The sequence below is a fragment of the Symphalangus syndactylus genome, chromosome 11, assembly GCF_028878055.3.
Source record: "Symphalangus syndactylus isolate Jambi chromosome 11, NHGRI_mSymSyn1-v2.1_pri, whole genome shotgun sequence".
NCBI classification, from domain to species: Eukaryota; Metazoa; Chordata; class Mammalia; order Primates; family Hylobatidae; genus Symphalangus; species Symphalangus syndactylus.
The window spans coordinates 66,586,323-66,609,009 of NC_072433.2; the positions used below are offsets into that span (position 1 = coordinate 66,586,323).

The 22,687-nt window shown below is 43.2% G+C and overlaps 1 protein-coding gene across 2 annotated transcripts; it reads left to right on the forward strand.

Annotated features, from left to right (window-relative positions):
• Window position 1: 1 nt before the first annotated feature.
• BHMT2 (betaine--homocysteine S-methyltransferase 2) lies at window positions 2-20,385 on the forward strand. 2 transcript variants are annotated; one of them, XM_055298719.2, is made up of 8 exons: window positions 3-140; window positions 7,820-7,952; window positions 9,716-9,807; window positions 11,040-11,231; window positions 13,151-13,298; window positions 13,538-13,720; window positions 13,977-14,205; window positions 18,800-20,385. In XM_055298719.2, the coding sequence occupies exons 1-8, from the start codon at window positions 108-110 to the stop codon at window positions 18,879-18,881; spliced, it is 1,092 nt and encodes a 363-aa protein (XP_055154694.1). In that variant the 5' UTR covers window positions 3-107; the 3' UTR covers window positions 18,882-20,385. The 2 variants fall into 2 exon arrangements, with proteins under 2 accessions (XP_055154695.1, XP_055154694.1); XM_055298720.2 differs by lacking the exon at window positions 11,040-11,231 and having other exon boundaries at window positions 2-140.
• Window positions 20,386-22,687: the final 2,302 nt, after the last annotated feature.

Genomic DNA, 22,687 nt, shown 5'->3' on the forward strand with positions numbered 1-22,687 from the left:
GAGGCCGCGGGGCCGGCGGGGCGGCGGTCGGATCCTCCCCCGGGCTGGGGGCGGGCTCCTGGACGGCCGCGCGCCCTGGAGCCCGGCGCCCACAGAGCCGCGGCACCATGGCACCTGCCGGACGCCCGGGGGCCAAGAAGGTGAGTTTCCTCCCCTCGATCCTCGCGGAGCTCCTGGCCGCTGGGCTGCGAGCGACTGCGTTCACACCCCGCGTCCATCCCTAGCCAAGCCCTGGGGCCTCGGCAAAACACCTGGACGGGATGGCCCTGAGCCCCGATTTTCCCCTGTCACGGGTTGGTTAGCGTTTAGGGAGCCCTTACTCGGTGCCCGGCGCTGCACAGAGTGCTGTGCTCAAGTTATCTCCTCATCTTCACAATTATCCCCATTTCACAGGTGAGGAAACTGAGGCTCAGCGAGTCAGGCGACTAGCTCAGGGTCACGGGTCCAGCCCCGCGGGGAGCGAGGATCAGAAGTCCAGCTTTCGGACTCAGGTCGCGCACACGTTTTCTTCCCTCAACCGACCCGCGCCCACAGCTCTTTGGGCTAATCCGCCCCAGAACTCTTCGGACTGTCCCTCGCGTTTTGGAAAAGTCAGCAGCCTGGCCAAGCAGCCTGGCCTTGGGGGTCGCCGGCTGGCCTGAAACCAGTCCTGGGCAAGGACGCCCCCAGAGCTGCGGTGCAGGGGGGAGGGTAGGTGGGATTCGCTAGCACCCCTCCACCTCCTGTCACCCGGTGGTCCCCAGCTCCTGGCCTCTTTCCCGGTCTGGTCACCAGATGTTGGTTTTATGCCCAGCCATTTCCACGTCGGATATGTGTGGGGGTGGGAGGAAGGAGTGACTAAGCAAAATTAGGAAGGGCATGAGCTTGGATAAAGGACATCCCCAGGAACCTTCGAAGAGACCCCCACCGGCTCCAGCCCTGTCATTCAGAATGGGAGGAGGGGAGGAGGTGAAGTATATGCGTGGAAATGTGCACCACCGAGCTATTTATACTAAAAAGTTAGGAACGACCAAGATACTCTGCAATACGGGATTCTAAATAAATTAAGGTTCATCTACTTAAGTTATTAGTTAAATAACTTAATATGAGAACCAGCTAAGTGCCTTGGCAATGTTAAGTTGCAAAAGGAAATATATCACAAACTGATCCCAACTGTATACAAATATTTATATACACACTGTAAGGAAGGACACAATAATGGTAATAGTTACACAAGATGTGGAATATTGGTTTAAAAAGCATGTTTTAGGATATTTTTTCAGGTTATAAAAGTAAAATGTGAGCATTGAAAGAAATACAGTTAATAAAAAAATAAAGAACATTGTGCTTTTTTCTCTCAACTTTCTTTAATGCTATGTTCATCTTTACAGTTCATTTTTTTAAATGTTTTTAAAGTGCCCTGTTTCTGTTCAATTTCTTCAGGGCCTCTACTGTTACAACACCAAGATTATCACACACTAATCCATGTGAATGTGTACCTGGGAGTTAAGGTGTTAATGGGAAGGAGCTAATCTCACCTCTCTCCTCAGCTAGCAGGTACATTTTAAGAATTCATTTAATTGCCACAGACAAGACCTCCAATTAGGTCTTTAATCCAAAAGAGCAGTTCTGCTGGCAAATCTAGGAAGAGGGGAAGATATTTTAGACAGACTGGATTTTTCTGTTCACCTGCTACTACACAGTGAAGTTGATCCCCACTGAGTATGAATAGAGATGTCTTGAAGCCAGATCTTAAACCCAGAGGTCTTAGGTAGTAATATCTGCAAAAAGGGGGCATAAATGCACCCTAGAGCTCGCTGTCAGATGCAAGGCAGGTTCACTGCCAAACTGATGGGGAGGAGGGAATGAAAATATAAATGTACTGCAAAATTAATTTACAGGGTTCCTTATTTTACATGTTCCTGTCTTTATAATTATACAGCTGACTTTAGATCATACTAGTATAATGGTGAGCAACAACAGTCACTGGGGCCTATCGAAGGGTGGAGGGTGGAAGGAGGGAGAGGATCAGGAAAAATAACTAATGGATACTAGGCTTAATACCTGGGTGAGGAAATAACCAGTATAGCAAACCTCCAATGATACACGTTTACCTATGTAACAAACCTGCACATCCTGCACATGTACCCTTGAACTTAAAAGTTAAAAAAAAAATCTAAAGAAGGGATCATACTGGTATAGTAATTAATTGAGGTAGTTAGAATAGCAGTGAAGGAAGGGCTAAAAGATGCTCTGATTTCAAATCTTGATAACTTAGTTATTTTGCTAATGGCTATGTAGAAAAATGGCAAATTGGCCGGGCACAGTGGCTCACATCTGTAATCCCAGCACTTTGGGAGGCCGAGGCAGGCAGATCATCTAAGGTCAGGAGTTCGAGACCAGACTGGACAACATGGTGAAACCCTGTCTCTACTAAAAAATACAAAATTAGCTGGGCATGGTGGCATGCGCCTATAATCCCAGCTACTTGCAAGGCTGAGGCAGGAGAATTGCTTGAACGCTGGAGGTGGAGGTTGCAGTGAACTGAGATCGTGCTACTGCACTCCAGCCTGGGCGAGAAGAGTGAAACTCTGTCTCAAAAAAAAAAAAAAAAAAAGAAAGAAAAGAAAAGAAAAGAAAAGAAAAATGGCAAATTTAAAATGGTGGACAAACATCCAGATAACAAATGAAAATGTCCTCCCTTTACTTGGTTTCATGAAGATACAATCAAAAGATATACTACAATTTTCTTAAAACCTACCTAATTGTCTGCTAAAGAGTAACATTTTTTCTTCTTCAGGACAAAAATTCTAGCATATGCAACACATCTGACAGTTTCAAAACAGTCCTGTTTGTTTGCTAATTCTTGGCATAGTTTCTTAAGTGTCTACTCATTTTAGTTGTTATACGAGGTGGTAGGGATATAGACCAATAAGATATGTCACCTGCCCCCAAGGCTCTTACAGTCAAACTGAGGTGACAGGTAAGTAACTAGATACTGCTGTACAGGGGGATGCATGAATGAAGGATCTGTGAAGGTTAGCAGGACACCAAAGGGGTGTAATCACAGGTGAGACTGGGTCAGTGAGCCTGTGCTCAGGCAGCAATATAAGACAGTTCAGAGTAGGGCTGGAGTGAACTGGAGACCATTTCAATAATCAAATGCAGTGAGGATGGTGGGGCATTTGAGACATGTGTAATACACTTGGAATAACCCTGTGATAGGTTGGATGTGGGAGGTGAGAGGCTAACCTACAACATCTGAATTCTGTGCCAATGTTTTCCCTCGACAATTGTTTGATTAAATTTGATTCTTTTTTTTTTGTTTTTTTTTTGAGACAGAGTCTCACTCTGTTGCCCAGGCTGGAATGCAGTGGCGCAATCTCAACTCACTGTAACTTCCAACTCCCAGGTTCAAGCTATTCTCCTGCCTCAGCCTCACAAGTAGCTGGGATTACAGGCACCTGAAACCATGCCCAGTTAATTTTTGTATTTTTAATAGAGATGGGGTTTCACCATGTTGGCTGAGCTAGTCTCAAACTCCTGAACTCAAGTGATCCACCTGCCTCGGCCTCCCCAAGTTCTGGGATTACAGACATGAGCCACCACGCCTGGCCTAAATTTGATTCTTAACATGGTGAACCTAATGAAGTGTATGGGATTTTCAGGAAAAGAGTTTGTACACAGTAACTGTACCTCTGACTTTCTCTTCTGTATTCCTGTGTAGCATTTATTTGTCACATTCTGCTGTGATTATTTGTTGATCTACTGGCCTTCCCCAAAGTAGCCAGACTTTGAGCTTGTGGAGGGCAGAGACCTTGTCTTATTCTGATGCTTATCCTACTTGCCCACAACTATACCTGACATGAGGAAGGTCTCAATAAACATCCAAAATTTAAGGCCTTTTTTATATTTCAAAAGTACAAATTGAAAAGAGTGAATTGCATTTGATGCAGGGAGGAGAAAGAAAGAGATGAGAATCATAGTAAATATTAACATTTCTTCTGCATTCAGCTAAAATTCAGCTTTAGATATAAAATATGGAAAAATAACCAGAGTTGAGAGCTCTCTCTGCCAAAACAGTGTTTATGTTTAACATAGTTCACAAAGCTGGGCTCCATTTGCCTGCCCTCCAAGTGCACAGTAAAAAGAAGGTGCTGTAGGTATAGTGACCTGGTATTTACCTCTAGTTAAACCCCTTCTGATGGACCTTCTTGCACTGCAGAGGAAAGAAAATTAACCACATTGCCAGACTCCTTTGCAGCTAGGATCTTGATAAGAACTAGCATCCCCAATCAGATGCACCAGCATGAGTCTGGGAAGGTGGAAGCATAGCAAATGTGGCCATAGTGCAGCATTCCAGGGTCACGTGAGGGGCAGCTGAGGTCGCTGGAGCAGCCTCCTTCTCCCTATATGACAGCTGTGTCCTGAAGCAAGCAGTTCAATAGTGGCTTCTCTTAGTTGTGGCAGAGGGTGCAGCCCCAGCCAGCTAATTCAGTCATTTTTTCTAGGGGTCATTCCTGGAAGCCCAGTGTAAATTTTTTATGTACCCATTTCTCAATATTAAACCCCTTTCTGCTTAGCTGGAGTGGTTTGTACTTCTGCAGCTAAACTGAACATGGGGATAAAGCCAGAATAAGCCCCCTCTCTAGTTATGCCATTCGTTGGAGATTGAGAGATCATTCAAGCCATATTTAACCTCCCATGTTTGGTTCCATACTGTTAACAGGACTGTCCTGGGAGGCTCTGTGGGAAGATCCTCACATGTCTGCTTTAATTTCTGGTTGCTTTTATTAGATCCAGGATTGACCCAGGTAAGGACAAAGACTCCTGTAACCAAGATCAAATTAGCTTCCCTCTTATTCTTTATTGCCTTTATGGCCTTCCAGCCTCCTGGGAAAAGATTGAAGAAAATAATATATCAAGCAATATGGCCAAAATGTGTTTGGGATCTCTTTGTTCCTTGGTATCCAAGGAAGCTTGCTGCTGACACCTTGGGTGGGTCACTTTGTGTGGGGAGTAAGCAAAGGAGAAATGGCAGATGCCAGACACTAGAACAGAAGCAGTTTCTCTCCAAAATCTGTTCCCCCTCCTTCCGTAGGATTAGCATTGGAGCTGGACACATGAGCATTCACTGATGATACTTCCTGGTTTCCCTTACAGCAAGGTAGAGCCAGGTGGCTAAACTCTCACGCAGGAAATGTAAATGTCAATGAGATGGGTCACTTCTAGGTCTAAGCTAAAAACTTTAGGATGAGGTTTGCCACACTTTGTTTCCTCATCGTTTGAGACAGAGTATGAACGTGACTCTGATCCAGTTTCCCCCATGCTGAGGAGGACAGTACCCTAGGGCTGGGTTGGCAAACGCTTTCTGTAAAGGGTCAGATAGTAGTTATTTTTAGCCTTGGGGGGCCATACAGTCTTAGTGGTAACTACTCGACTCTGCTACTGTAGTGGAAAAGTGGCCCTCAGACAGTATGTAAATCAATGGGCAGGGTTTTACCTAAGACTGTTTTTACAAAAACAGGTGATGTGCCAGATTTGGTCTGTGGGCTGTCACGTGCTGACCCCCGCCATAGGGAATGGCAAAGCAATAAAATGAAGGGACTGTGCACTTTGGTGCACACTTTGTAAAAAAGGGGCCCCCACAAACAGTGGCTTTAAATAAAAGTAGTTTCTTTTTCCTCTGTAAGAGGAAAGCCACGGTTTGTGGGGGCCTCTTTTTTACACAGCTTAGTTTTACCCTACACCCAACATGTAGGCCAGTAAGCTGCCTCTGTACCCTGCTTGATGTCTCCCTTGGATTCAGGAACTGAGGGGGTTTATGTTGATTTCATAGAACAGATAAGACTAGTTAGAAGAGGCATCTGAGGCTTTTCTCCCTGATCCATTCATTGCTTTGTGTCCAGCTATGGGCAGGCCTGAAATGAACTGGCCTATTATCAATAAAAGCTTGCATCTTCCACTAATGCAGCCTACAAAAGAGAGATCAGGATTGCTGTGGGGAGTTGGGAGGAGTGGGTGGTTTGCCGTGCTCAGGGAGGGCATCTCTGAAAAAGTGACACTTGACCAAAGACCTGAAAGCAGTGAGGGGATGACCCTGCAGGCATCTGGGGAGATGTGGTTTAGACCAAGTGAAATGGGAAAAGTTCCCTTATGCCCCTTGCAGGGTGTGTGATGGGGGTGTGGCTCACTTCTTCAGCACCCCACAGCTTAAACCCCTAGGGGGAGCATGCAGGTACCGCATGGCAGCATCTAGGGGTGAATGTTTACAGCTCCCAAAGCCCCAGTGGGCGTGTGTTACAGTGTGCTCTTTCAACTTAACTGTCCACTGACAGCTTGTGTTAATCAGCTCAATTAGACCCTCTCCCTTATCGAAAGGACGGAGGGCTTTCTGTTCCTGGGGTTCTTGCCAGTGTACTGGAAAAGTTGGATCACACACGGGCTTGGAGAATGAGTGCAAGGTTTTATTGAATGGTGGAAGTAGCTATCAGCAGATCGATGGGGAGCCAGAAAGGGGATGGAGTGGGAAAACGGTCTTCCCCTGGTGTCGGGCCGCTCAGCAGCTGGACTCTCCCCTGGCCACCCCTGGCCAAATTCCACGTTGTCTGTGTCATTCTGCCACCAATGGCCTGCCGGAGTCTGTGTGTTCTTCTGCCGGTGTGTTCCTCTCAACGTCCTGCCGCTTGTGTTTGTGTTTGCGAGGGTCTTGAGGTTTTTATAGGCACAGGATGGAGGTGTGGTGGGCCAGGGCGGTCTGGGAAAATGCAACGTTTGGGCGCAAAAACAGGAGTGCCTATCCTCACCAGGGTCTGTGTGCACAGGCCTGAGACCTTCCTGTATCAAAAGGAAACTGCACCCCATGGCTAACTGCTCTGAATGGAACCTTTTAAATAAGTGATGAGTGGGCTAAATAGAAAGCTGGTAAAATAGAAGGAAAGGAAAGTAGGAATTTCGAAGCTGGTCTGATTTCTTACTTACTTAGCTCTGTGATCTTGGGCAAGTCAACCATTCTGAGCCTCAGTTTCCTCATCTACACCTGAGAATAAAAACTGTCTGTCCTGCCTCACTGGCAGAGTTGCTGGGAGTGCCAAATGATAAGACGCTTGTGAACACACTGCATGACTACAAAGCGTTGTGTCCACTACAGTTCTGTTCAGTGGCTGACACGAAGAAAAGTTATTTTTCTCACCTAACAAGAGGTCCAGGGGTAGCAGCCCATGGCTGCTGCAGCCACCCAAGGATGTCTTAAGAAATCTGCCTCATATGGCTGTCAGATGACTGCTGTATTCCCAGGCATTATGTTGGCATTCCAGCCAGGAAGGAGGAAAATAGACAAGAGGGAAGGGAGTGGGCGCCTATGGCAGGAAAGCAAAACTTTTCCAGAAATCCTCCACCAGCTTCCATATGTGTCTCACTGGCCAGCGCTGTGTCACAGGGCTGCTCCCAGAGGCAAGGGAGCCTGGGAATTTTTTGAAAGTTGGAGGCATTGTCCCCCCACACAAAAAAAGGGGAGAGAATGCACACTAGTTAGACAACTAGCCGTGTTGCCACAAACGTGTTGAAAAGCCAAAATAACTATCATAGAATCAGCACTATAATTTGACTCAGATTAAATGTTATTTAAGAATAAATAGTCTCAGCCCTTTCATTGTACAAAATAGGTACCTGGATCGGCCAAGAAATATGGTATGCTCGATCTTTCTGAAATATCATTAGAGTACATGATTTTAACAAAACTACACCTCTAAGAACACAATACTACTTCACCTAAAATTAGAAAATGCTTTTAGAAAAAAAAAATAGAGCGGAGCTTAGGTGCTTTTTTTCTCTTCTTCAGGGGATTTTGGAACGCCTGGAGAGTGGGGAGGTTGTGATTGGAGATGGCAGCTTTCTCATTACTCTGGAGAAGAGAGGCTATGTGAAGGCTGGGCTCTGGACTCCAGAGGCAGTGATAGAACACCCAGACGCAGGTTGGTGTCCACATCCCCAAGAGTGTCTACCTGAGTGGTATTTTTATTTAAATCTGATTGAGAGAAGATCAAGAAAAAAATAACAACTGTTTCAAAGGGGTGTTTTGCTTGCTAAAATTGCCAAGATGTGGAGATAATGGCAGTATCCGGCCGAAGTATATGGAAGAAAATAACCTCTCTCTTCGTTTCTCTCTCTTTCATATACACACCTACACACATCACACACCCACACATCCACACGCCCACACACACTCCCACACACACACACCCACGCACTCACATCCCTAACCCCACATCCACACACACCCCACATCCACACCCACACACACCACAAACACACATACATACCCGGACAACACACTCACACACACACACACTCTCATACACACACACATCTGCATCTTAATGTATAGGCAGTGCTAAAATAGACATCTTAATATTTGTTCCATGAATATTTACCTTGTAGATATACAGAGGTTCCTTAAAACAGCAAAACTGTTCCTGCTTCTGATTCACCCTGCTGACAATGTGCATGGTTAAGTGTGACAGTGCTTATAGTGAGGGTGATTAACGGTAGTCACAGTGTAACAGAGCACAGACAGCCAGGTTCCAGGGTTGGGAGGGCAAGGAAATCAACACAGTTTTATATCATCCTTCTGGCTGGAAAAATAAAGAAAAAGAGCTAGAGGTAAAGAACTATGATGAGATTAGATAGTTACCTGAAATTAGAACTTTAATTCTCTTCTAACTCTTTTTTGTGTGTTTGTTCTCCTAAATTAAAGTGAGAAAATAAAGCCAAAGAATGAAATGGGTGTAAGAGAACACTAGCTGAGACTGGAACTTTTGATTCACTCTGATTTTATGTATATTCGCACAGCGTATCAGAGAAACCTAGGGTCCTGTCTTGGTTCTTCCACTGACCAGCTGTGTGACCTTGGACAAGGCACTTGACCTCTCCAAGGATCCATATCTTCATCTGTTTCATGGGGGCACAACATGGGCTAGGTGTGAAGACTCACAAGTTAACCCGTGTGAAGTGCCTGTATCATCAGTACGATGGCCATTATGATTGGTGCATTGGACACCCAGAGTTCTGTGGTAGAGCAGGACCAAGTTTTGTCCCTTTGGTGCTTAACGGGATGTTTTCATCTGGCCCAAGAAGAACTTGTTCTTAATGTTAAAAGACCTTTTTGCTAAACTGGGAAGAAAGTGCTGGAATAACAAGAGTAAGGATAAGGGAGGAGGGGCGAAAGTGGTGAAGGAGAGAAAGGAATGACTTTCAGATAGCCAGGAAAAGCTTCCAGACTGCTTTCTGATGTTCCCAAACTGCTTGCTGCTGACTCTGATATGGGTGCCACCCACATGCATTCTGCTTTCTATGAGAAGCTCCTCACTTTACTTTGAGGGCTGCTAATGCTGACTACAGTAGACCAGCTATGTCCTTCACAACACAGGTATAGAATAAACCTCTCTAGACCAAGAGACCAAGGGATAATTGGCCAGTCAGGCCTTAATCTCTGTATGTGACTGCACCAAGTCATTAAGGCCCATCACCAGAACAATACAAGGCTGCTCTAAACAGTACATCCTGCCTATGAATTCTACTGACCTTAATCTATAACTCTTTATCACTACTAGGTTTGAACTGAGGTATGATTGAAAGAGATGGGAGTCAGTGAGCTACTGCTGCTTTTGAAAATGATAGTTTCTGTAATATTTCTTTATTCAGTTATTTCAATGTTTAAAACCCAACTACTTTGTAGTTCGTCAACTTCACATGGAATTCTTGAGAGCAGGATCAAATGTCATGCAGACTTTTACCTTTTCTGCCAGTGAGGACAATATGGAAAGCAAGGTAAATGGCAATGGCTGGGTGCGGGAGAGGGAGTCATCTATTAAAAAATAACCTCTTCATGGGAAGCTATGGAATTGATGATGTGTTACTATACTTTATTACAAAGTCTATATAAGTATCTATGTATTAATTTTCACATAAAGATATATACTAAATAGGCCGGGCACAGTGGCTTACACCTGTAATCCCAGCACTCTGAGAGGCCGAGGTGGACAGACCACTTGAGCCCAGGGGTTCCAGATCAGCCTGGACAACATGATGAAACCCTGTCTCTACTGAAAATGCAAAAATTAGCTGGGTGTGGTGGCAGGCGCCAGTAATCCCAGCTATGCAGGAGGTTGAGGCATGAGAATGGCTTGAACCTGGGAGATAGCATTGAGCCAAGATCACACTACTGCACTCCAGCCTGGGTGACAGAGCGAGACCCCATCTCAGAAAAAAAAAAGAAGTTAATATATACTAAATGAATTAGCTTTCTCTCCCCATTTAGGTAGAGGAGGGGTCAGGACTAGGGGCAAAGTAAACCACTGGAAGGGCATGGCTGTCTTCTTGTGCTATTTTTTAGAGAGAAAGCACTTCATAGATGCTCTTTTCACCTACTCATTTCACGCTTTTCTCTTCTGGAGACAGGGATGCCCTAAAAAACACAACACTGGCGTAGAAATGAGAAGAAATGGGTTTGATATCCAGCATTGCCACCTATTGGCTGTGTGGCTTTGTGTAAGACACCTACCTGCATTGAGCATTGGTTTTCTCTCTGTCAAATGGAGACAACAGTAGTGCTTAAGTTCATAGACCTGTTGAGAAGAGTAAGTAAGACCAAGGATGTGAAAGTATTGTGAAATATTCTGCAAATGTAAAATGTTAATACGTGTAAATGTTAATGCCCATTAATTCTTTCAACCAACCAACATGTACTGAGTATCTGTTATAGTCCATTCTCTATGTTAGACTCAGAGATGATACAAAGGCATAGACCCTATCTGGAGGCGCAAGGTCAAGTATGGGAGGCAAACAAATAGTTATTAAAATCCAACGTGGTAAGTACAATAATGGAAATAAAAGGTCATGGTAACAGAGGAGATTGTACCCAACTCTACTGGTCTTCTCTGCTTGCAATGAAAAAAGTGGCTTATACTCATCTTACTTGTTGATTGTCCCTTTAGTTATCTTTTATATTTTACCTTCAAACTGCTAGGCTCACCATCTGAACTCTTGCTCTCTAACCTCAGTGGGAAGATGTAAACGCTGCTGCCTGTGACCTCGCCAGGGAAGTGGCTGGCAAAGGTGATGCTTTGGTAGCAGGGGGGATCTGCCAGACATCAATATACAAATACCACAAGGATGAAGCTAGAATTAAAAAACTTTTTCGACAACAGCTAGAAGTTTTTGCCTGGAAAAATGTGGACTTCTTGATTGCAGAGGTGAGGCTAGTATTAGAGGAAAAGGATTGAACCTACTTTGCAAGCATAACTGCAGAGTCTTCACATTTCATGAGGGTATTGGACGACATTCTGCCCTCATTTCTTCCATGTGGATGGTCAAAGGTTTATTTAAATGTATGGTAGTCAAGGCCAACATTCCCTCATTGGTATGCTAGGTTCTCTTGAAGCCAAAGGACAGAACCAAGAGAGGCCTGACCTAGCCTTTTATCTTCTAAGGTCTGGGTGGCTGCAGAAGTTGACTCGGGGGACTCTACAACCTAGAAGGAAGCACAGGGCACAGTGCCTCCAGGAACACCCTCTCCAGAGGGTGAAGACAGGCAGGAGGGCACTGCATATGTGGGCTGGGGACTGAGAGAGCAAGGCCTAGAAGGTGGTGGCTGTCCAGGCTCATCCAGGCCCCACCAATAATGCTCAGCACCCAGTAGTTTCCATAGCCTCCTCCATCCGTGTCTTGCTCTTCTTGCCTCTCTACTTTTGCTCAAGCTATGACATGTGAGTTACATTTTGAAGGAAGAATCAGTAAGAATTGGTGATTGATTGGACATGAAGGCCCAGAACATTCTCTTTCCTCTGCTTCCAAAAAGAAAGTCCTCATTCCCCATTTCCCAACATAACTGCTACTGCCTGGGGTCATGCCTTCAACCCACAACTTTACTCCTAACAGGAGAATATACCCTGGCCGGGCGAGGTAGCTCATACCTGTAATCCCAGCACTTTGGGAGGCCAAGGCAGGTGGATGGCATGAGGTCAGGAATTCGAGACTAGCCTGGTCAACAAGGTGAAAGCCCATCTCTACTAAAAATACAAAAATTAGCTGGGCATGGTGGTGGGAGTCTGTAGTCCCAACTACTCGGGAGGCTGAGGCAGGAGAATGGCTTGAACCTGGGAGGCGGAGGTCGCAGTGAGCCAAGATAGGGTGCCACTGCATTCCAGCCTGGGCGACAGAGAGAGACTCTGTCAAGAGAGAGAGAGAGAGAATAGCTCTCACCATTATTCCCCCTAGTGACCCCACTGAACTCTACTGAAAACCTTGCCTCATCCACCTGCCCACGCTTGGCCAACCCCCTTGGGAACAGTCATCTGCAGGGACAAGCACAAACTCCACCCTCTGTGCTTTCCAGATGGATGATGGCACCACTCTGTTTGTTTAAGAACCCGTCTTTTGATTCTCTCGTAACTCCTCACACTGCTTCTGCAGAATTTGTTTCTAACTCAAGAGGGAAGAAACAGGAAGATTTCCGGCTTTTCTTTAGTTGCCTTAAGGTCAGCTTTTCAGCTGTGGCACTGAAGGGGCTTCCTGGGAAGCACCCCAGAAAATGACATGGGTTTACCAGACAAGATGTCCTGTCCACCACTGGCAAAGACAGGGTGTAGCTATTTCTCCTGTGCTGTGCCTCAATCTTCTCATCTGGGGAGATGGTACTTCCCTTCCTACTTTATGGAGCACTTATGAATATCTAACTAGAAGTGAATATAAAAGCTCTTTGAAGTGTAACACATGATAAGCTACTCATTGTTTCAGAGATTGCCCCAGTTTTTTAAGAGATGAATCTAAAACTTATTAGCAAAATTTTTCCTCCTTCAAAATTATGATTTTAAATACTCGATTACTTTGAAAACCTCTGAGTGTGTTTTCTTCTTTTTTACTAATAGGCATCATCTCACTGAATCAATGATCCCTGAATGAAAAACAATATGTTATTGTTATAGGAATGAAAATATTTACTCGGAAAGGTATTCTTTAGTCAGTCTGATAGACATACATTCCTTAGCAAGTTTTATTGTATATATGTTTATATTCTATTTGGTAATTTTTATAACTGTTTTGCTGTATCTACCTTTACCATTCAAAATCTGCTTTATGTTTGGACCAATAGAAAAAGTGACATTTCTCTTAGTATTTTGAGCATGTTGAAGAAGCTGTGTGGGCTGTGGAAGTCTTAAAGGAATCAGATAGACCTGTGGCAGTTACCATGTGCATAGGCCCAGAGGGAGACATGCATGATATAACCCCCGGAGAATGTGCTGTGAGGCTGGTGAAGGCAGGTAATTTGGATCCATACAGTGACACACAGCTCAGTTGTTGCTTATGAAATTTAACAAAGTGTGCTTGATATTGTGAGAGCAGTTTGGAAATAGAAGAATTAACTCCAATCAGTTTTCTTATCTGTAATTTGTGGGAGGTAGAGGGGGATGGCTAACCTCTAAGGTAACTTCCAACTATTAAAAAAAAAGAATAAACAAATAAATAAGTAATAAAATGTAAGTATTATTTCTTTGCACAGGGGCTTCCATCGTTGGCGTGAACTGCCGCTTTGGGCCCGAGACCAGCTTGAAGACGATGGAGCTCATGAAGGAGGGTCTTGAGCAGGCAGGGCTGAAAGCACACCTCATGGTGCAGCCCCTGGGGTTCCACACGCCTGACTGTGGCAAAGAGGGGTTTGTGGATCTCCCAGAATATCCCTTTGGTAAGCTCAGGTGCATAGTAGAGGTCCTTGTATTTCTCATTGTGACAAAATCCAAATGGCTATAATAAATTGTGGCCCAGTTTTACAATAAGAGACTGCATATGACAAAACATTCAGAGTTAACCAAAACTGAGCTATCAGAAGAATGCATCATCTAAAGTTTACAGTTTTTTTAATTAGAAAAACTGCTCATTAGAGCATCCATCATTTGAAAATGAGAACAGTAACAGAAATGCTGTTAACTATGGTGATACAGGACTGGAGTCCAGAGTTGCCACCAGATGGGATATTCAAAAATACGCCAGAGAGGCCTACAACCTGGGGGTCAGGTACATTGGCGGGTGCTGTGGATTTGAGCCCTACCACATCAGGGCAATTGCAGAGGAGCTGGCCCCAGAAAGGGGCTTTTTGCCACCAGCTTCAGAAAAACATGGCAGCTGGGGAAGTGGTTTGGACATGCACACCAAACCCTGGGTTAGAACAAGGTAAGTATTTTTAAATTAACATTCTTATTATTTTCCTTTAATCTCATTTTATTTATTGTCATAAATGTCATGCATGCACATGACAAAAAGTATAGAAATGTATAAAGTGAAAAGTAAAAATTATCCCCTTCCTAATACCAGCTCCATTCCCAAAATTGTCTTTAGTCCATTCGAGCTGTTAGAACAATACCATAAACTGGGTGGCTTATACACAACAGAAATTTCTTTCTCAGCTCTGGAGGCTGCAAAGTCCAAGATCAAGGTGTCAGCAGATTCAATGTCTGGTGAAGGCCTTAGAGATGATAAAGGCCATCTATAAGGAAGCAGGCATTCCTTATAGATGATACCTTCTTGCTGTGTCCTCACATTGTAGATGGGGCATCACAGCTCCCTGGGGCCTCTTGTCTTTTTTGTTTGTTTTTGAGATGGAGTCTGGCTCTGTTGCCCAGGCTGCAGTGCAATGGCACTATCTCGGTTCACTGCAACCTGTGCCTCCCAGGTTCAAGTAATTCTCCTGCCTCAGCCTCCCGAGTAGCTGGGATTACAGGCACCCACCACCACATCCAGCTAATTTTTGTATTTTTAGTAGAGATGGGATTTCACCATGATACCCAGGCTGGTCTTGAACTCTTGACCTCATAATCCCCCTGCCTCAGCCTCCCAAAGTTAGAGTGGGGCCTCTTTTCTAAGGGCACTAGTCCCATTCATCAGGGCTCCACCCTCATGACCCAATCACCTCCCAGTGGCTCCACCTCCTAATATCATCACATTGGTGACTAGGTTTCAACATATGCATTGTGGGGACACAGACGATCAGACCATGGCACAGAGGAAACCTGTTTGTCATTTGTGTTTTGAAATCTTGTACCTCTATTTCTTTTGTCATCAGTTTTAAGTGGTTATTATTGATAACCCTTTATGAAAGCTGAGGGATTTAAATCACATTGTCTCCCCCTTTTCCCCGTTCTCCTTTTTCCAGTTTTGATTCGTTACACTGTTATTTCTTCTGTTGGATATCTTTTTAAGTTAAAATTATATATTTAACCACCTGTTTCTTAGTTTGTCAATATAAGGCAGGAATCTCTTGACTCCACTCTCTGTAAAATAAGAATAGATTCCCCTTTGCTTCTTTCCACCTTCCCTCTCTCATCTACCCCTTGGTGTCTTTAAGTTTTACCATACTTTACTATCATCAAGGTTTATAACCATTTTGTTCTATTCTATAGTTATAATTGTCTTTCAAGCTTTCTCTGTAGGTTGATCCTAAAAATATAAAATCAGTGAATAACATTTAAAATATTATTATAATTGTTATATTAAACAAGCAGAACTCATGAAACATAATTAGAACTCACTTTTATTTTTGTCTCCCTTTATCCCTTTAAACCTACTCATTGAATTCCTTCGTTTGTTCCTATTTGAAAATACTGACAAGCTCTAGAACTTCTCTGGGTGCTCTTAGGCAATGGAAAGTTCCATAATCACTTTATTTCACAGATAGTCTCAGTTCAGTACTTAAAAGTGTTTAGGACTGGGCACAGTGGCTCACACCTGTAATCCCAGCACTTTGGGAGGCTGAGGCAGGTGGATCACCTGAGGTCAACAGTTCAAGACCAGCCTGGCCAACATGGCAAAACCTCATCTCTACTAAAAATATAAAAGTTAGCCTGGCGTGGTAGTGGGAGCCTGTAATCCCAACTACTCAGGAGGCTGAGGCAAGAGAATTGCTTGAATCTAGTGGGGTGGAGGTTGTAGTGAGCCAAGATTGTGCCACTTAACTCCAGCCTGGGTGATAGAACGAAACTCCATTTCAAAATGAACAAACAAAAAAAGCCCAAAAATAAAAAACAAAAAAAAGTGTTCAGGTTCATGTCAAATCAAAACTCAGAGCATGTTTGAAACTTGAAGCTTCTTCCTTTGTCCAGCGACAGCCTTCCACAGACAGTAAACCAGGAGAGGCCAGCGTGCTGCTTCTCTTTCTCTGTCTTATGCTCCCAACCTTCCCTTCCCACCTTGCTACCATGGTTTCTGGCCTCCTCAGATTCAAAGTAAGAGGAGAGAGGACGGACGAAGGAGTAAGACTGTTGTTGCTTGCCTGGCACCCTGATAGGAAGCCGGCATCCTCTGAGCCTGGCAGATCTTTGTGAGCATGCTCATGGGTCTTCAGAGGCTTCCACTGGAAACTTTTGTCTGTACTTCTCATGCCACAGGCATTTTTCTGACTGTGATTTCTGCCTCAGACAGTGGCTTTTTCAACCAGGTCACTCCAGATATACTCTGATTTGGGGGTCCCATTGTCCTTCCTGGTAATTCTCTTGGGCCAGATTTTAGATAGCTCAGGCTGGCTCTCTCGCTCTCATTAGGCTCAAAACAGCTTCCACCCTTCCTTTCTACAGACGAGCCCTGAGAGTGTGGTCTGACCCCAATTTAACAGCACCCCTTTTGCCCACAAGCAAAGTAGCTGGCCCATTGTTCTCTTGTGGTCCAGATTTTCCAGGGGAGAGTCAGTGAGTCATCTGGCTGGTTCGTGGCCACCTCCTTTTAACTTCTGCACAGTGTCTGTCTTGCAACTCCCCTTGATACCTAAAATCCGTCATGCCTTGGTGTTTCCATCAAACTTCCAATCTAATACTCTGTTGCAGGAATAATAGAAAATTGTTGCATTTAGAAAAACGTTCACTGCAGAACAAAGTAGTATGCATGGGACCATGGATAGAGAGAAATAATCATATTTACAAAACTTGAGCTACTTGTTGGAGAATGTTCCAAGCATCAAAGTCAAATGAATTTTCTTCTCTTACATTCCCGTGGATATGTTGTCCAAATCCATGCCATATTTCAATTTGCTTCATACTTGGTCTGACTTTCTTTGTATAGCCTTTGGTTTTCTAGGGATTTCTGATTAACTTCCTTTTTCATTGTTGAAAGAAAAATAACAGGGCTTCACTTTCCCTGAGGTCTTATAATTTCTAAATTATATTGTTTGTTACAGTAAATCACTTTATTATTGAAGACATTTTTCTTGGGGCCCCAAGAAAATTACTGTTCTGTTATGGATCATATTTTACACACACACACTCATACTCTGTCTCTCTCCTCCATCTCTCCATATAGATAGACTATCTTTTGTGTATGTATGTGTGTGTATATATATACATATGTATGTATATCTGTTGATATAATTCCATCCCCCTTCCATCTTCTAGAACTAGTCACAATCTCTGCTGTCTTCTCTCTGTTCAGTACTCTCATGTACTTCACCCATTTTGTGCTTATTTATTCGTTTCAGTGGGATTTGAAAGTCTTCATTTTTGAACTGGAAAAACTTGCCTAATGCAAATTTACTTAGGTTGTAAAAGTAGGCAAGAATCACTTAGCCAAAACTTTCTTCTAGGAGGTATGGATATTTACCAGAGAAGATGCTTTGTATATGTGTCATACTTTTTAAAAAGTACTAAATATAAATATAATTAAAAGGTGAGGAAAACATACTTTGGTGATGATTAAAATAGTTTAAATAAGTGAGTAGTTTATTTAATTATCATCTTCTAGGAATCCTTAAAATTCATTAGCTATTAGAATTAAAACATTATTCTATAGACCAAAGCAAGAAGACACCCTTTGTACCCTGACTCCCAAACCTACTGATATTCACGGAAATTTATGATTACACAATAAACACTAGATTTCTGACATCTCATCATCCAAAAATATTGATTTATTCATTGTTTTGTAAGTAAAGTGGAAAAAAATGATAAAAATATATTTATCAGAAAGGGCTGTGACCAGAGACCTTTGTACTCTTCTTCCTTTGTCTAACAACAAGAAACAAATATTGGTAAAGTAATTTGTATTGTTTTCTTAGTTACTTTTTAGAGAATTATACTTTGACTCATTACATTAAAAACTGCTCTCATATTCTTCTCATTACATTAAAATATTGATAGAGTTAGAAGGTCTCTGTTAGAAATTTCAGAATAAATATAATTCATAAAAGTATATGAAATTTAAGGCTGGGCATGGTGGCTTACGCCTGTAATCCCAGTACTTTGGGAGGCCAAGGCAGACGGATCACTGGAGCTCAGAAGTTTGAGACTAGCCTGGGCAACATGGGGAGACCCTGTCTCTACTAAAAATACAAAAATTAGCCTGGTGTGGTGGTGCACGCCGGTAGTCCCAGCTACCTGGGGAGCTGAGGCAGGAGGATTGCTTGAATCCAGGAGGTCTAGGCTGCGGTGAGCCAAGACTGTGCCACTGCACTCCAGCCTGGGCAACAGAGCAAGACCCTGTCTCAAAGTAAAAAGTATATGAAATTGAAATACGTTGTCTTTTTCTGAAAGGTGGTATGAAACCTAATGATTGTTATTGAAATGTAAGAAAGGCCCCTGGCATTAATGGATATGGACATAGTTTTCTGTCTGTATGTTAAAACAAAAGTTCTGCTTTAGCCTGATTATCCACCAAGTTTTGACTCTGTGTGTGTGTGTGTGTGTGTGTATGGTTATATACATATACATACACATATACATATATGACATATTGGACTTATAGGTAAGACTTTTAATTAATTAATTATGTATATATTAAAACACAGGGCTCGAAGGGAGTATTGGGAGAATCTGCTGCCAGCTTCAGGCAGACCTTTCTGTCCTTCGCTGTCAAAGCCAGACATCTAAGGAGTAGTGAAAGAAAACCCTGAAATAATAGAACAGAAAAAAGTTGCCCTCAAGCCTGACCTGGAACTGTTCCTCGCCTTCATCCTCACCATGCCCTGCTATCTCCAGCTGCTGAGCAGCTGAGGTGCTGCAGCCCCTTCCCTTCCAGCCCACAAGTGCATACATACTGAGCTCCTGCTGTGGTTAAGCACTGCAACAGACGCTACCAGAGATGCAAAGAGAAGCGAGAGAGGCACCTTGTTCTACAAGAACTTACTGTCCAATAATGCTGTGGTGCATTCCTTTGAAGATCATCAAGAATAGCCAAACTTGTCTTTGAGGGTGAATTTGACGCTTTAAAATAATCAGAAGTCACTGAGACCCAAAGCTAGTGAATAATTCAAGTGACTAAGCTAGGTACTTGAGGATGATAGAGCAACACTAAACTAAAGCAATGAGTCTGCTTTTTTAAATGATTTATACAATGACTCCAAAGGCAATCCCAAAGAAAAGATGTAAAGAATGTTTTGAGCAATGGTAGCATTATTGAAATAAATGTATAACTATCCAAAGTGATTACTTTCAAAATGATTTTTACCTAAAGATATTAGGTCCAGCCAGGCAAAGTGACTCACACCTGTAATCCCAGCACTTTGGGAGGCTGAGGCGGGTGAATCACCTGAGGTCAGGAGTTCAAGACCAAGCTGACCAACATGGTGAAGCCCTGTCTCTACAAAAATACAAAAATTAGCCAGGTATGATGGTGGGTGCCTGTAATCCCAGCTACTCGGGAGGCTGAGGCAGGAGAATCGCTTGAACCCGGGAGGCAGAGCTTGCAGTGAGCCGAGATCGGGCCATTGCACTTCAGCCTGGGTGACAGAGTGAGACTCCATCTCAAAAAAAAAAAAAAAAAAAAAAAGATATTAGGTCCTAGAATTTTTAAATGTGTCTTCATAATCACAGGTAGCTAGGTTATAAACTATTTAAAGACAAGATCATTTGATAAGCTTATAAGCTTCTCATAATTCCCCTTACTTAGCATTGTGTTAGACATACTAATAGGTGCACAGTGAAATACTTCTTGTTGATTGTTTAAAAATAAAGTTTTAGAAAACCTTTTCAAAAGTCAGAGTTTAGGCCAGGGGCAGGGGCTCATGCCTATAATCCCAGCACTTTGGGAGGCTGGGGCGGGCAGATCACTTGAGGTCAAGGGTTCAAGACCAGCCTGGCCAACATGGCAAAACCCCATCTCTACTAAATAAAATACAAAAGTTATCTGGGCATGATGGTCCATGCCTGTAATCCCAGCTACTTGGAGGCTGAGGCATGAGAATTGCTTGAACCTGGGAGGCGGAGGTTGCAGTGAGCTGAGATCGCCCCACTGCACTCCAGCCTGGGAGACAGAGTTCAAATCTATTTTGGTCTAATATTTTCTTATGTTTGTGTTATTTCATGTGTGCCAGTTTCTCTTTTTTCACAACAATTTATCAATTTGTGGCAATAAAATTTAAAATGATATACCTTTTATACTGTTTGAATGTCGAAAATGTCATGAACATTCTTTGGAATAATACTAGCAAATATTTATTACTCACTATGTCCCAGGCTTTGTTCTAAAGATGATCTCATCTACATATACCCCCTAACAGGGATTCAAAATTAGATAGTGTTTAACACAGTAGTTTACAGTAAGGAAACTGAAGTTTAATGAGGCTAGGTAACTTGCCTGAGGTCACACAATTAGTAAATGTGAAATTAGTAAATTTGGATTTGAACCCATGGTGCTGGCTCTAGACTCCATGCCCTTAGCTACTGCACTACACAGCATCTGTCATGCACACAGCTGCTGCTTTTTGTCAAAAATCTATCCAAATTTTTCTGTCACTGGATTCAAAGTATTTTTTTTATCAACTTTCCTTATTATGAATTAACTCTTCAAACCTGCCGTGACTGTTTCTGTAATGTTGACAACCTGGAATTTATTTGATGTAGCCACTTTACCCATAATACACAACCCCACCCTGCTGGAAATTAGAAAGTGAATCATTTACCATCATCTCAAGGCCTTTGGGGTCCTTAAGGGTGACTAATCCAAACCACCAATTAAATACCTGAATATCCTTGCCAGCATCTTCATCAGGACCATCCAGTCTCTGTTTGAATCCCTTAAATAGTAACTCAGTACCTCTCGAGATCATTTACTCCTTTTTAAGAAACACTTCCTTCTCTGGAAAGTTATTCCATATATTAACTAGAAATCTATTAATGACCCTCACCTGTAGACTTTGAGCACCTATAGGGAAAATTTATAATTTCTTCCATATAATTCTTTGAAATTTAAAGATAGCTGTATGGCTTTCCTACACTTACTTGTCCTCATTTCCTTCAACCAAAAGGCATAGGCTAAGATGTGCTTTATCAAATCTACCTGTGTGACATTAGACAGTTACTTAAGCTTTTTGTCTTAATTTCCTCATCTGTAAAATGAGGGTAAAATAGAACCATACTTATTAGGGTGCTATGAGGATTAAATGAGATAAGTTTCTTAGAAACAGTGCATGTCGTATAATAGGCATTCATTGCACATTATATAGTATAATTATGTTGACTTGGTTTCCATTCCCCTCATCCTCACGGTGACTCTCTAATGGGAACACTCTGGTACCAAAGCCTCTGCTTATTTTTAGTATCTAGTCCTGAACACTACATTCCAGGGGAGGACTGTTCATACAATATCTCCTGCTTGCTTCATAGATTTTGTGGAGAGGGCAGTGCAGGACATCATGAGAATAGCAAGAGTAAAGAAGGTACATCAGGAGGGGGAGATGTCTCCACACCGAATCCCTTCCTTGGGTCTGCACCAGCACAAACGAAGGCTTTTATCTAGTTACTGTACAGTTTAGGTGTGCTAAACTGTATAGGAGTTTGAGACCAGCCTGGGTAACATGGCAAAACTCTGTCTCTACAAAAAAATACAAAAATTAGCTGGGCATGGTGGTGCATGCCTATAGTCTCAGCTAGTCAAGAGGCTGAGGCTTGAGCCCAGGAGGTCGAAGCTGCAGTGAGCTGTGATCACATGACTGCACTCCAGCCTGGGTGACAGAGCAAGACCTTGTCTCAAAAAAAAAAATAAAATAAAATAAAAATAAAAATTAAGAAAGAAAAAAAGATAAATTTTACCATATAAAAACTTTAAATGTATGAACACTCACACAAAAATACTCTAAACAAAGGCAAAAGCAAATAGGAAAAGTGTGTAACAGAGGTCAGCAACCACTCTTCCAGTAAAGGGGTCTTGAGCTGCTTTCGTTCAAACTTCCCTGAACCCAAGCAGATGTTATGAGGGGGGCTCACCTATGTGATTGGCATTCAGAACCCCACTCCACTCCATTTTCTTGGGCTTACAGGTATTATGAGAGGACAGTGTACCCAGCTGGGACCAAGCAAAGCCTTGGGGTCAGCACTAGCATCATCACCATCAGCCGTGTTGATGGTCACTGTTTCAGGTGTAGGATATGAGGGTGTGGATCAGGTGCCCCAGGAAGCACAGTGCACCTCGTGGAGATGATGTGAGGGCCAGGTTGCTAGATCTGCGGGCACTGACACAGAGCTCGGACAGCTTCTGGGCATTCATATGTTATCCCGTAACGTGGTACCTGCCAGCCCCACTCGACTCTTTCCTTTCCAAGAAGCAGGTCCTCTCCCTTGTTGGGCAACTTCTGGGGATTGATGGTCAGCTCCTGTGACCCCGACGTGCACTTTGTACTGCCTCCTCCCCACCTCCCTCAATCCCCACAACTATGTAAGGTTTTCAGAAAAACTTTCTT